This window comes from Nuphar pumila, chromosome 16 (genome assembly GCF_984573655.1).
Source record: "Nuphar pumila chromosome 16, dmNupPumi1.hap1.1, whole genome shotgun sequence".
Classification (NCBI taxonomy): Eukaryota; Viridiplantae; Streptophyta; class Magnoliopsida; order Nymphaeales; family Nymphaeaceae; genus Nuphar; species Nuphar pumila.
The window spans coordinates 69973315-69989698 of NC_143264.1; the positions used below are offsets into that span (position 1 = coordinate 69973315).

The window sequence follows — 16384 nt, forward strand, 5'->3', positions numbered from 1 at the left end:
GCTGTAGTAATATTTTATGGAAAAGCTTTCCATGTCATTTTTTCATAGATATATTGTTCACATCTATGAAATGAAGACTCATTAAAGTCAGGTATTAATTTTAAATCAATAAGTTTCTTCATCTTTTTTAAGTTAATATGTCTAAGTCTTTAATGCCAAACATTTACATCTACATAAAAAATAATAGCAATATAAGCAGAAAAGGATGAATCTTTATTTATTTCAAAATCATTGATTTTAAACAATCCATGATTTTTGTTAAAGATGCCATCAAATAGAACACGTCCATGTTTTCCCATGATGACTTTTTTGAGGTAAAATCTAACCTCAAAACCTTTGGCAATTAGAGCTGGGACAAACATTAAATTATGCATCATGGATGGTACAAATAAAACATTAGATAATAATACATTATTTCTAGAAGTCTCAATCCTATAAGTCCTGATACCCATAACATCTGAGTAAGTGTTGTTGTCTATGTACACCCGATGTTCACCAGGCTGGTACTCGACCATGTCCACCATTCCCTCCTTGGTCATTGCTATATATCATGTTGCCCCAAAGTCCACACATCAATCAAAAAAAGCTTGGTCTGTATAAGAGCATTCTGATATCACGCAGATGATGTATCGCCTGTCCTTTTGCTGGTTATTCCTATTATTCCTACCAGTGTTGATGGTTGACTGGCTTCTGCAATCTTTCTTGAGGTGTCCAGGTTTTCCACTCTTGAAGCATTTCACTTATGAGGTGGTTGCCTGCGGCTTTCAAAATGTTTGTCATTTTTTCTTATCAAATTTGCCATTTCCTTTAAAGTATTTTTTCTTAAATTGTGGGTGTCTAGAATGGTTATAGCCTCGAGAAGGGTCATCTTTAGCGAAGTGTAATTCACTTTTCCGTTCTTGTTGAATATATTGTTGCTCAATCTTTAATTGAGCAGGAAGCTCTTCCAAAATTAGGTTTTAAGAATTTAACCTAAGAGTAGTTTAAACTATTTTCCATGAGGGTGGTAGACTGTGCAGAATGGCAGATATCTGCATCCGGTCAGAAATTACATTCTCAACAATTACCAAGTCATTTGCATAACAAACATTTTGTTGACATGGTCAACAACATTATCATTTTCTTGCATATGATAGGTATTGTATTGTTCTAAGAGAAGTTGAATGTGTGTTTCAGAGGTTGTGTCATATTATTTAGAGATGACTTCAAACATTGACTTAGTTATAGGGTAATCCTCAAATACCCTAATGAGATCATCATCTATATAAGTTAACATGATGGTTCTTGCCAACATGTTGTCCCTTTTGTATTTTGTATACGAAGCTTTGACCTCGTCAGTAGCTGCAATACTAGGATCTTTTATTTTAGTAGAGAGGGCATTCTCGATACCTTCCAATGTTAGAAGAAGAAGCATCTTCTTCTTCTAAATGTAAAAGTTTGTGTCATTAAGCTTATTGGTTTTGGCTAATTCGGTTGCACAAACCGTACTTGTCATTTTTCTAAATTTTGATATTTTAATATTGCAAAGTATGATAAGAATAAATCCAACATTCAATAAGTAGATGAATAAAAGAACGTTAGCCATAAACTCATGAAATATAACTTTCATAATTAGTAATTTCATGAGGAACTATCTTATTATTTCGTGTAAGTGCCAAAAAATATGTATGATAATCAATTGCTTGTTTTTTCAAAGAGGAATAAGCAAATATGTACTTTCTAAGCGATTTCTGTAATTTCACTAAACTATCTTGTTATTTCATGCAAGTACTAAGCAAATATGCACTATCTAGGTACTTTTTATAATTTCAGAAAAAATTACCTTGTTATTTTATGCAAGTACTAAGCAAATATACACTTTCTAACCCCTTTTATGTAATTTCAAAAAAGTTTATAATAGCGAACTGCAATAAAAATATTATATGCAGGTAAACTGAAGTTTTAAAAGACAACAAGGGGTTTTCTGCAAAAATAAAAAAACTAACCTTATTTCCAAAAATATTTTCTGAGAGCAGGTCATATTATGGAATTACTAAAAAATTGAGAACTTCTGATGTAATTTAGGGATACATAAGTAAAATTCAACAAAGAGGAATGATACTGCAGTAATTTTTTTAACAGGGGATAGAAATGATAATTACATTAAAAGCAGGGGTTGTCACGGACCTACTTTTTTCAATAAGTCAATGCAGCGTGACAGTCCTTCCTTACTGTCACAAGCCTACTTATCGCTCTGTCACGGGCATAGAATGCTTCACAAACCCGCAACGCATCAAGCTGCCCAAGCTGGACAACCTAATGGCCAAAGGCCGCGTAACAACACGTTTCCATATGTTGAATCATTTTTATTGACCCTACTCACCACCCCGTGCGCAGCTGCCTAGCGAAAGCTGATAAAGAATATTTTCAAATGTGCATTCCATGTAGTCCACGCCGCTTAGTGCATAGTTGTCTCATACCAGCTATCACTTCTGAAAGAGGCATAAACTTTGTTTTAGCCTTGCGTGTCATGAAGTGTCTTGTAGCACCATGTGCACGGCATTGCAAAACCTCGCCACTGAAGAAACACGACCTTATGGCCCCCAATCCGAAAACTAGTTGATGATTGAACACCATAGCGAAGAGCACCACCCAAACTCATTCGTCGGCGCCTAGGCATTCACTCGCCTAGCCCCGAGTCACCATACTTGGTTGGAATCACTTAAGGTGATTCTTGGGAGAATTAGCCATAACCCACACGCACCCCCATGCATCCAACCGCTGTGTGAGAAACACTCTTGCAAGTTGAAAGGTCCTTAACCAAATTTTCAAAGGCAGCATCCTCAGATCCACTGGCACTGCTTAACCGAACAACGCTCCACGTCTGTGCCACCATACAGCGATGCACTAACGATGATATTGAGGTCTATCGCATGTTGTGCTATCACCGCATGTCACTGATCAAGCAAACACATACCACGTGTTTCTACACTCGATGCATTTTTCACTCAGTAGAGCTCTGCACTGCACATGCCCCATTCTGAAAGATCAGTCTAGGACAGGGGCAGTGCAGTCATTTAATTACAAAAGGACAGAACAGACATTAATATAAATATGCAGGGACAATAACATAATATAATCGATCAGGGATTTGACTGGTAATACTGAAAAAGACTTCGATAAAAAGGTAATGTCACTTGGTAGGGATATGACTAGGATTTTGAAAAAAGACCAGGGACTCAGAAGTAATTTCCCCTGCAAAACCATATAAAAATACTTAATATTTCGAGAAACCAGTAGCTTCTAGAGGAAGCTATTGGTGGTTCGGTGTTTTGTTGTTTCAGTCGACGAGAAAAACATCGATCTTCATCGATTCATTCACCGAAAAAGTAGCAAAGTCAATATGCGCTCTGCCAAAAAGCTTTTGATGATGCTTCTACCTTGTGTTCACTGAAAAAAGAAAAAAAATGGAAGCAGAGTCGATTGTTCGCCGTAAATAAGTGAAGCTCTGCGGATCAAAGGCTTCTGTCTAAGGGGGGTTTTTTCAGTCGACAAAAACGCCAATCTATGTCAGTAGTTTTTCGGGGAAAAAAATATGTTGGATCTGGTTTGGTTGCCGGAAAAAAAATGAGATGAAGAAAGAAAAAAACAATGATCAACCTCTTTTAATGTTTTTTTTTCTGTCGACGATCTTTCCCTTTTTGTGTTTTCTTTTTTTTTCTCAGATCTGAGGTTTGATTGCTTTGTTGGGGTTGTTGCTGGGCAAAAAGAAAATTTTCTGCAATGACGAGGTCGACGACTGGAAAAAAAGATAGATCCTTCAATCTACTGGTTGAATCGTCGAAAAAATAAAAGGTGATAACAACAAATAAAAAAAACAAGTAATCTTTTCGTGTTTTTTTTGTAGTGAGGTTGCCAGATGCCGGCAACCTTCTGCAAAGATCTTCATTAAAGGGAGGTTGCCATTTACAAGCGACCCCTTACATAAAAGGTTTCTTGTTTAATTAAAAAAACTTCCTTTTTCATATATATATATATAATTTCTTTTAAGAACAGGAGTCGCCTGAATTCGACAACCCTCTGAAATTTGATGCAGATCCCAGATGACATTTGAGTTCTATTTCCCTTTTGAGAATAGTCGTAGACCCCAATTCGGGGTCTGGCCCTTTGAAAAGAAAAATGTTTCAAGAGGAACATTTGAGTGATTTCCTTTCAGAGGGGTTTCCCCAAATCTAAATAAAACCTGAAAAAAAACTATTTTTTTTTACTATCGCTAACATACCCGAGTCAAGGTATGTCACCCTCTTATTATTTGTAAACAGGAACAGGGGTCGTCGAAATCCGATGACCTACCTGATATGCCTAAACAAGAGCACTGACATGTTTTCGAGCATTTGACTTTCCGGTGATCAGTGATTCGTGACTTTAAAAGTTAAATGTTGATCTAATAATGGTCCTGCGTACACCGCCTACCTCCGGCTCTGATACCACTGATGGATCATCGTCTAGTATACGAGCAGATGAAAGTGAAAATATGAAGGTGAAGATAGAGTTGTAAACGGCCTTCTTCAGAGGGGGTTTAATCTCACTTCAAAAAAAAAAAAATCTTATGGTGAGTGAGCCCTCCCCTCTATTTATACTTGAAGGGAGGGTTATCTACTAGGGGTTTTACCTCACCTTGGGTAGCCGTTTTACCTCAACATTGTGGTTACGCTGTTTCATATAGAGCTTATCCAGAATGAAGGGATTCATTTTGGACAAGGGCTCTTATCAAGGGCAGTTTCACCTGTTAGAGAGAGAATGAGCTCACATCTCTCTCTAACAGGTGAGATCCTCCATGAAACATGGCCAGGATGATATCTAACGAATCAACACAAGTCCTCGTATATCCCAATGATGATGAGGAAAAACCCATTGGCCTTAACCAAGGTAAGTGTATTTTGAAGCACCCAGACCCTCTGGATCATCGCCTTTTTTTTGTTTAGCAGTAATCTTAGAAACCAAACTGAATCACCATAGCTCCTCGTGTGGTTGGTAAAACTATATTCAGGCTTGTGTTTGCTGGTATTATGGAGTGTTACTATGATCCTTTTTTTTACTCGGAGAAACCGCTCCAGTCACAAAGACCTAGCCGTGCTGGCTCAGCCTGTCATACTTATGGTGTCTGTCCATGTCAGCGTAAAACTCTGAGGGCTTAACCCCCGACCCGAGGGAGTCGCCAAGCTTCAGCTTACGCAGGGAATGACACCCATGGGATTTGAACGGTCTAAGCCCAATCCCACTACGCCAAACCCCTTCAGAAACTGCATGGTGATAAACAACTAATTTGAAGCATCATACATTAAACTCTTCTCCAGCAAAAAAAAAAAAAACTGGGGCCGATCTGACTGATGGGCATTGCAGCTGAGCTTTCCCTTGCCGTTCATCTTGAGATGAACAGTTCAGAAGACCCAACATCCAGACCGGCATAGAGGACCATATAACGGAAACCCCGTGTCACTTTGGTTGGAGATAAAAGAATATGTGGTACTTGGATCTTCCGGATAGGAGGCCAATGGCTTTGTCGTCTCCTTTTTCCCTGAGAACAAAAGAAATTGCTATTCATTGGCAAAAAGAATATAGATAGGGTTGTGAAAAAAGTGTGTGCTTCGGTTTCAATCACTCGACACAAGTCGGCAAGCAAGTGCATCAATACTGACTAAAGTCCCAAGAGGCTTACTGCTCCCCAATTATTTCACCTGGGAGAGTGAACTGGTAGCAGGCAAGCAATGGTGAAGAAACATCAGGGATTTCCCACCTATTCCATTCCCCCTTTTTCTCAGGCAAATGATGGCCAACGGGGAACCTACTACTGAGTGAGCCAATTCTGTTCCCCCTGCTTTCAATTTATACAATATATTAAAATGCTGATAGATTCAGGACCTCTTGTCCTAATCAAAGTATTGAATGGAGGGATGCAGCACTATTTGGAGATTTGTGCATCATAAATGTTTCCTTCTATATGGTACAACAAAATGATATAACATTTATTTGTCATAAGTCATGACCAGTAAAAAGTTGAATCTTCCATTTAGGTCGCTAGCAAGATAAAAACAAAACAGAAGAGTTTTAAAATAAGCATTCTTGTCATAATATGTGCACAAATGATAAAAAAAACTGTTCCTGCTGAATCATCAAAACACAAGCTTCACTTTTTTTCAGCGGATTGTCACAACAATTTCATGACAAGGAATGAAAAGAAAGGAGATTAAAACTTAACAGTTAATGCATACAGAATTGCTTATAACAGTAGCAGCCACTCCATAGAAAAGGGTAGCTCCATTACTGGCCCTTTGAAAAAATGATAATGTTGGAGAAGAAGCTCGGTTAGGTTAGTCACATAGATTTGAAATGTGAAGCCGACAGTCTCCAGCATATCTTCTGTCATGGTCCACGATTCATAGACCATCAAGATAAAGAAACAGATGCAAGGACATAATACACTATGACCAGGGTTAATTATGTCTTTGAATCGCAGTCAAATAAGGACAGAAACTGCATATAGATGCTGCTGGAACAGAGTACGAGCCAGTTTAAGACATGATGAGGGAGACCATAAGGTTATAATGGTCATCAAATTCAGCAGTTAGTCATATCACTGGAAGAGTGTGTCAAGTGGTTTCGGGAACGACAAAGCTGCCACAGACTTGAACTGCAATGATGACAAGAAAACAATCATTCAGGATAGATGAATGATTTTGTTAGCCAAACTTTAAAGGTCCATTTTTTCACCTCATAAAACAAGCAGCCGCAAGTACCTTTTGTTGGCTATACTTCTCTCTTATTGCTTTGAGAGGGGCACTTGTAGCCGTATCCTTGACGTCCATCTGCAAACGATGAATTTCAAATACTGCAGCTTTTAGATCCAATGCCTTATAATTCGTGTAGTGCTCAAGGGTTGAATTCTGCAAAACATATCAAACAACACACAAACAAGATTACATTTGTGGCTTAGCCAAATTTATGGAGAAACAAAGAGAAAAATGAAGAAAGAAGAGACCCAAGGATGTGATAATTGATCGAGTGTCCATTTGGCAAGGAATATGGCAGATGCAGCTACAAGAGAAGGAAGGAACTTCAGGAATCCATAATCAAGTAATGTAAGCTCTGCTAGATAATTTGCCAAGAACTCCAATGCAAATATACGATCCATCTGAACCAAGACATCAACTCTAGTTAACTGGATTTCTGGTCAACAGGGATCAGAAATTCAAGAAACTTCTTATACCTTGTATGAAGCTTGTGCTGCTCGTAGAAACCTCCTGCATAGACGCCATGAAATAATACACATTCCGAATTCAGCACTACAGCACAAAAATCCCGGATTGAAAGAGATATGCAGCATCAAGTGTACAAAGATCACTCACCTGAGAAAAGTCTTTGTAGTTGGTGTGGCCAACTCAAAGCACAAATGCTTCAAAACATCAACCTCCATCTTTAAAACCTGTTATAATTTTGTAAGAGTGTTAAGTTGATAACCCATGCCAAATTGAGTCTCAGGGTGCAAAGCTACTGCAATCAAGCCCAACCAGAGCCAAGTCCAAGCCACTGGCCTTCCAGACATGGGTGACCATGCCAGCCAACTAATTTCGCAATTGCAGAACCATCAGAATGAGCAATTTGAGCATTGTCAAGGCCTTGAGTCAAGCTCCTTTTTCTATCCTAAAGCAGCAAGATAAACTTATTTCCCAATCCATGCCAAAATTGCACTACTCTATAAAGATCAAGTGATCCAAAGAGCCCATCTTACTTCAAACCAATTTCAAGGATCGCTTTTACTGTTGGTAATTTATTAACAATATGGCAGGAACATTCACAGAAAAGGCAATAGTAGTTGTCATTGGAAGAAATTTGCATGATTGCAAAACAAATGTACTTTTTAGTGTGCTGCTCAGATGTTGCATACATCATAAAGGACACAGATTATTCAACATAATAACCACAGTCCAAAATAATCAATGTGAATTTCTAACAACAGATTAAGGATTTTCTTTATCCGGATCTGCATGACAGCTTTTCATGTCAAGAACCCTTTTAGGATACTTGATGAATTCCTTCACTGAATTGTAGTTTTTCAAGATAAATTTCAGAAAAATATAGAGCAAAAAATAACTTTTCTATATATGTTCAAAGCGAATATGTTTAAAATCAATGAAAATGGGCACCTGTTGCTTATTGTATGTATTATCTGTAATCAAGCAGAAGTCCTCCACAGGAGGTGCACAAATCTCTTCATATTTCCTGCACACCAGACATAGATAGACAATCAAAAACATTATATCACTATGACTGGCGGCAAGAGAAGAAAACGTCTGTCAGATAGTAACCTAAAGTATAGCAAAATGCTAGTCTGCGTGTTAGCCCTTAAGGATCATGAAACCATGTTTATAACATACCAAAAAGTTAAAACTAATTAATAGTTCAACAAAGAACTATAGTAGATAGTAATTAGAGAATTGTTAAAATACAAGCATGACACATTTTGAAACAATATAAAAAATTTAAGCAGAATTGAGCTCTCCACTTGAAAGAAATATCATGGTCTCTTGCAATCATCCGAAATACAAATATTATAGATCATTGCTTCCTATGAGACAAATAACCATATAACTGCAATAACTGATAAGAAATGTGCCAAAGTTACTATCCAAGGCTAGCTTAACAAAAAAAAAGACATGACCAAGTGAATGTCAGTTCTAATCCTTTAGTGCAAAAAGAAAAAATCATATCAAGAAATCAAACAGTTACTCTTGTAACTTTTTTTCACAAGAATAAATACATATTTTCCTTATTAACCTAAATTTAGGGGAAAACAGAAATATAAAAAATACTAGGAAATATAAAGAAAAAATGAAATGAGAAATTCAAATTTCTAGAAAAGAAAAATGGAGCAAAGATTTTAGAGACAAGCAGTGATAAAAATCCGAAAAAAAATGTCCACTTAATTACTAAGAAAGTTTGAGAAAAATACAGTATGTAATCAACTTTTGTGGCAGAAAAAATCCACAAGATTACACGAGTTCAGTTTCCAAATAGAAATGAAGATAAAAGAAAATTTATATAAAATACCACAAAAACATGATCTAATATAAAATCTAGCAAGATTTGTCACAACTAGGATTTGGAGAAGAACAAAGTAGAAAAAGTTATAGCTTAAAAAAACTGTTTTTTTCCAGTTCACATACAGGGGTGGGCAACGGGCCGGGCCCGATGGGCCAAGCCGAACCGGCCCACCATGGGCCAGATTTGGGTCAAGTTTTTAGGCCCTGGCGGCCTGGCCCATTAGCTACCAGGCCAAAACCTGGCCCGTATATACATGGGCCGCACGGGCTACTGGGCAGGCCTGAGCTATTTAATTATTTTTTTAGTAATATAAAAATTAAAGAAATTAGGTAGTTTCATGGTAACTTGGTATGTATTGCTATTTACTTAATTAGTTGCATTAATTTTATGAAAACTAGAAAGATAATTAGTTGGGTATATGGAAAGTTGTTAATTATTAGTATTTACCTAATTAGTTGCACTAATTTTATGGGAAATAGAAAGATAATTTTATGGGAATGCTGGTTTATTTAAGAATTAGGTTTTCTAGCATTTTTTCTTTATCTCTTTATCACCTTCACCATGCAAACTGCAACTCCTCTATCATCAAGTTTGGTTATGGATTCACCAAAAGAGTTGTGAAAGACGGTAAATTTGTTGTGGTTTATAATTCTAATTAGAATAACTGCAATCATTTTTAAATATTTTTGCTTTGTTTTTTTTTGTAGGTTATGTTGCATAATGTAAACCATATCAGTGGATTGTAGAAACCATGTTGTGTTGCATAGGACGACAAAAATTCATGATCATGCTTTATATTATTTTGGAAATTTGATGTTGATTTATTTGTTCAAATGTTATGCCATGGATGAAATATTTGCTATGAACTTCTCATTTAGATACTTTGAAGATTATTAGATGTGGAATTCTGAAATTTATGTTTTTTTTATTTAATTCATTTTTTTTGTATTATAGGAATTAATGTATGAACTTTTTTCGAAAATAACCTACAAATGGGCTTGGGCCAGGCTGGACGGACCTGCTAAACATTGGCACATTGGGCCAGGCCATGGGCTGCACTTCAAACCCGAGCCCATTAAGAACCAAGCATGTTAGTAAATGGGTTGGGCCATCTCCAGGCTGGGCCACACTTAAAACCTGATGGGCTTGGGCTGGGTCGGGCTGCCTGATGCCCACCCGTATTCACTTATATGAACAAAATCTTACATAACAAAGCAACTGGACATTGCAATTGCTTCATTTAAGTGCTTTGTTATAGAAAAAAAATAATATGCCTAAAGTCTTCTTTCAATTTTTTCTTTCTCATCAAAATAAAAACCTAGAAATAAAGAAGTAAGCTTTCAAAAACATTTTTCTAGTTGAATGCCACATAATCAAAGTCTGCATTTATACTGATATAAACCAGTCCAACCAGTCTTGTCATGACACTATCGCATACAACTGCATCATATGGATCATAATCACTTGTTTATTATACAATTTCAAAATCATGCACTGCAATTATAAAATGCAAACTTGCAAAAGTGACACACAAATGTCTCCAAGTACCAAGAACAATTATTTCTTTATACATGAGTAGAGGTATTGTCATAATAGATCACTGCTCAAAGTAAAAAACACCAAGTAAAAAATCTGGTTGGAGAAGTGCTCACGATGCAATGAACATGCATGTAATTCCAACTAGTTGTAACATCTTCCTTTCAACAGGATTGTCAGAGAGGAACTTATCAATGTAGTAGACTGTGAGATAAAGTGTGTCTGGAACAAGCCTATATTCTTCGCAGACCTGAAACCAAAGGGAAAACACATGATGAGATATGAAATAATATCAAACAAGGCTGTTTTTCACAGACCAAAGACCAAAAAACAAAAGACCCTAGTCAAACAGGGATGCTTCCAAAGTCAAATTAGAGAAAAAGTGCAAGATGTTCATGCTAGAACTCTGATTCAGATATAATCAAATAAAAGCTTCTAGTCATATTTGACTGTGCTTTAGCTGATAGTCAGACACATCCATGCATCTGCTTGCATGTTGTGTGCATGCGAGAGAGAGAGAGAGAGGAGTTGGCATTGCTGCAAACAGTGTAAGGAAACTGGACATCCCAAGGAGTTTGTGGCAGAAGTTGGGCACCACCCTAAGCTCATGAATGTGGCATGGCTCTGAAGCATCTGCTATCACCGTCTGGGTAGACTGCCCTTGCTTAATATGATACATCAACATCTACAGGTTCCATAGTTCATCAAGCTTATAGTAATCAACTTTTTGAATCCTAAAGAAACAGGCTAAAATTTTATTTTTATATCTTTATCATACTATCAATGGATGTAGATATGTCTTTGATCCACAAACTTACGATTCTGTTCAATAAGTCTATTTTCCATTTGTAATTAGATTCCTCATACCAAAAAAAGAACATTTGTATATTTCTTTCATGATCCAAGGCAGACGGCAAACTTCAATTTGTTCTGCCATCAAGATCTAATCCAACTAGTGATCATGTTCTATGACAAGTGTTCCCTATCACAAATAAGATATTAAATGATGTTGCAAAGTGATGGTTCAGAGCAAGACAGGCTCAATAACCATGTAAAAGGTCACAAATAAAAGGATCGACTTTGGACCCAAACAGGCCTATAGACCGTAGTCACACTCACTACATCAACCCAATGCAACTTGAAACTAACCCTGGCTTAAAAGCCAAATTTCTTTCCAACAAAGACAGACCAAAGTGGATTGAGTCACTTTATTCCAAAGGCAAGCTTTGGAGTTTGGACCTCACCAAATAATTGCAAGGCAATAATAGAGAAACAATAAAGGAAAAAGGAAACAAAGGAGGATATGAACGAACCTCAACAAGCCAGTCTATAAGAATTGCACGCATAGCTGGAGAAATATCCCATTGAACCATATTCATGTAATTATTTGATGGCCGCTGCTTCAACTGGAGATGAAAGGGAACATTAAAATAAGCAAGAATCCAGATGTCATCAAAGTGGAAAAATTGAATACCCTTAAAGATTCTTATTTACGAACTAAGGGCCAGGATTTGGTGAGGAGAGAGAGAGAGAGAGAGGGGTATGGCATCTGTAGGGTTCAGCAAAAACCATGTTAAGAAAAAAAGGCCTAAATGGATGTAAAATAAATCTATTTTCATCATCTCTCAAGAGATGGATCAAGTTGCAATAAACAATTAATTGACAGCTAATCCAAAAGATTTAAGATGATCAATCACTAATTTCCTTCAAATACAAAAAATTAGTCCAAAGAATAAAAACAAAGCATGCAAAAAAAAGTACTTTAATAAACTTCAGAAGATATTTGTGCAGGACTCATGACCATACAGACCTCAGCTTCTCGTAAGTAAGCATAAATGTCAGGGGCATAAAGGCTACACATTTGAGAATCCTTGTGGTCAATATCAATGTCTGTGAAGTGCAAACTGGTAGATGCTTCCCTCATCTCCATGTGTTCATTATTGACTGCATCACCTGATTAAAATAACTGATCTACTTTATTATAACAATAATAAAACATGTACTCTAGAGATCTACCCAATAAATAACCCAACACTAACTACTACGTGAAAACCAGTAAAATAATTCCCATTCTACTAATATTTCTTGATCATAAAATTGTGTACAGAAGATGTCTTAAACTGATATACGTCAACATTCTTTTGGCCTTGAAAATAACAAAGAGTTTAAAGATCCCATGGTATGCAGGTGTGTGCACGCTCTTAAGCTATGTATTCAATATGTGTATTTTCCAGATGGATGGCTCATACGAGCACAAAAGATCATCATACCACTGACTTAGTAAATCTGGTTGAACACAACAAGAAAACTAACAACCACCTGAATGAAAAACTGTTTGATATAAACCAATATCACATATTCTGGTTGCCGCAATTTCTCATCAAGGGAATATCTCAGAACAGGTTTTAAAAGAATTCTTGTTTATCAAGAAAATCTCAGAAAAATGCCAGTCAACTAAAGATTTGTACAAATCTGTAAAGAATAAGTGAAATTATCCACAATATAGTAATTGAAACCTCAATAATTCCCATCAAACTTTTCCAAAAGAAAAATGATTAGTCCAGATAAGATTAGTCCCATAATGATGGGATTCAAGAGGGAGTCCTTCCAATGTTTATATAAGACAAACTCCTCTCTTAATCAAAGCACTCTGAAGTGTCAGCACACTGGTGTCATATGTGATGTTAGCAAGTGCATATAAAATAATAATTAAAAAGGGTTACATTTAAAATATATGGTCACGAATTTATCATGTCTTAAATCTGTGACAAAATAAAATAAAAGTAATATTTTACTTTATCAAGCACTTTTGTTTATTTATCATGAAAGAAACACATAAATTGAAAATATAGGTGATATTTGAGACAATGATATAAACCAAGATAATCACTTATTTCACCAAATACTATGGTCAAGTAGTTGCAAGCACAAGCTATATCACGCAGTTGGCATAAAATACTGTAAGCAAATAAAAGAATAAGGAACAAGTGATGGCCATTGTTATAAATAATTTTGAAAAGCAGTATGCAAAAAGAAAGACACATTTGTTTTTCAGGGACTTTGTTCTCTCCAACTCAGTTTTCTAAAAATTGAAATGGATGGTTCCAGTTATTTATCAAGTTCTTTAATCAAGATATAAAGATGTAAATAAGGATACATGAAAGAATTTCCCCAAAAATTTTCATTTAAAGTGGAAGTATTATACTCTGGTGATTTCTTTGTGAAAATATATACAATCTTCTCAAGCATTAACTTCAAAAGCAATGAAGCAATACATCAGACCTTTGTCAGTAGAGACCACAACTTCTGAAGTATGTTCAGGGACTTTATTCATTTTCTCATGCTCAAGGTCAACCAGATTGTCAGTCTGTAAATTTGTGTGTGTCATCACTTCTGCCTTCTCCTGACACTCTGCTACTTCTGCCTTCTTTTGACACTCTGTCACCACTTCCGCACCAGAGGGAGCAACCTTGGAGTCCATTCCAGTATTCCGCTTAATATTCTTGCAACTCTTAGTCTGTATATTTTGACTAGCATATTCAGTTTCTTTCAATACACAAGGAAAACAGAATTATCAAAAAATAATGCAACTAAGGCAACCTAATACAAGTATTTTTAATTGGCATCAAATAAAACGAAAATAGAATGGCAAGAAGAAATTTAAAATATTAGTTTTCAGTTCAAAAAGTTGTTTGGTCCTTGGTTGCAAACTTTTTGTTGCAAACTGTCAGGCAGCAAAAAATATGTTCTACTTCTCACCTTCATTTTGGCTGCTTTAATGCAGTTAGCATATGAACTCTCACAAATAACATTGGAAACATCCTTTAGCACAGCCTGCCTCTTATTCTGCAAGTTGGGAATGCCTAGAGCAGTTTGGTTTTCATCCATGGCCGCCCTCTTAGAATATCCATGGGGAATTTGTTTCTTCCCTTGCTTTGTAGAAGATGCCTTTGCAGGGATTGCTCCAATAGCAGCACGCATAGCTGCTGCTCTTGCACGTGTAATTCGACCTGTAGGCTCTGGAGCTCCATCACATATGATGTTTTCTTTGTCCATTGCCAAGGGCCTCACTAAATGACAGTGGGAAGCTCTTAACGTGCTTCAGCTCTATGAACCTGCATGCAAAAGTTTAAGCAATTCAATATCGAAAAGAGGGAAGATTAAAAATAAAAGTTCTTGTAAGACATTTGACTGCAGCTCTGACTGGCACAAAGAATTACTTGCATGCAAATACCAAACGGACAAGAACATAACGGCATCCTTGCTAAACCAGTTAAAGATATAGATGTGATTTCAGATTAAACTGAAATGCCAAAAAGGTCTTTTCAAATTCAAATAGATGCAGAATACTAAGGCAGGGTATTACGTACATATCTAATCAGGCATATTTCAAAGTTGATCCTCCCCTAGCATAACAAAAGATACTTAATTTGAACACTCCCAAGTATTGCTATGAAAAATTGACCGACAAATTCACATTGCTAAGTAAAATAAAAAATTTGCTGAACATCAGATTTTGCATAAAAGAGCCAAAACAAGTGAAAATTCAATTAGTATTATTGATCATTGTGCTCTCTGGAGAAACCGAGGCCTTGAGGCCAAAATCTAATCTCTTTTATGAGATTTTAACCAAATAAAATGAAGCAAGCCAACATCATCCACAAAGAAAACCAAAAGTAAATAAGAAGCATCAACCACAAGAGAAAGGATATATCTAAAACTCCACGTGCATGTAACTAGTCATAGAACTCAAGGATGCCAAAGGCAGGACACATTAGCATATTTATTCATGTACCACTTGCATGTTGGTTTTTGAAACCACACTATTGAAAACTTTAGAGAATGTCAACTACGATTCTGCGTCTTGATTTTTAAGTTAGACTTTTAGTGGCAGCTTGCAAATGTACATGATTTAGTCACCATTTTCTATCACTTTTCTTATTTCAAGCAATGTATTGCCACAGTAGATGTAAACTCCTCATATCCAACCAACAGATGAATGTAGCAATTTTACGACTACTAGACAATCTACACTGCTAACATGACATTCTTAGAAATAACTTTTCAACCCAAACCTCCTATTAGCAAAATGCTCTAACTAAAAGTTACTGCACTTTGTGGCCACTGAATCGGCCGCTTTAACAATGAGGCTGCAATATATGCTTCCAAAATGTTCTCTAATGCTAAGTGAAGAGCAATCGAGTATGGGCATGTGCAAGCAATCTAGGTTAGATGTATCTATGCCTATTTCTTCTTTCCAGTTAACATAAAAGAAGACAACAGTCCCTTTTTAAGAATGCATCTAGATGATGTTCTTATGTACCCTAACTGTGACATGTCCATCTCACCTCACTTTGAAACCATTAAGAGGAAGAGATACAGTGCTGCAGACATGGCGACCTGCCATCACCATGTGAGATTTCACTTCAGCAATAATGATGTAAAACCCTAATTGATGGATGCCACAATTATCGTCATCCTATGGTGACCTATTAGAGCGCCCACTTTATCCATAAACAGTCACGCATAATGTGGTAGGATTGATAAACTTTCCATACAGCTCGTCGACCTATGAGTGCTTCCATTTCAGAGAAAAATACCACAAACATCCATAATAATGTCTTTCTTTTATAATGCAGATTGCTCTTAGCTTTGCCGTATAAAAGTCTAGACTGCCAAGAATGCAATCAGACTGTAGATCCGCTCAATACATGAATGAAGAACTTGAAACCTAAGCCGCTCAGATACAGATCTTGTGAAGGGTTCC

At 36.5% G+C, this 16384-nt stretch overlaps 1 protein-coding gene across 1 annotated transcript; it reads right to left on the minus strand.

The window, feature by feature from the left end:
* Positions 1 to 6613: 6613 nt before the first annotated feature.
* Positions 6614 to 14673, minus strand: LOC149813460 (cyclin-A2-4-like). The gene is made up of 11 exons (XM_089991132.1): positions 14377 to 14673; positions 13900 to 14134; positions 12428 to 12570; positions 11931 to 12023; positions 10734 to 10867; positions 8184 to 8259; positions 7386 to 7462; positions 7247 to 7280; positions 7019 to 7171; positions 6777 to 6923; positions 6614 to 6670 (listed from the first exon to the last, which is right to left on the minus strand). The coding sequence occupies exons 1-11, from the start codon at positions 14671 to 14673 to the stop codon at positions 6614 to 6616; spliced, it is 1446 nt and encodes a 481-aa protein (XP_089847258.1).
* Between the last annotated feature and the right edge of the window lie 1711 nt (positions 14674 to 16384).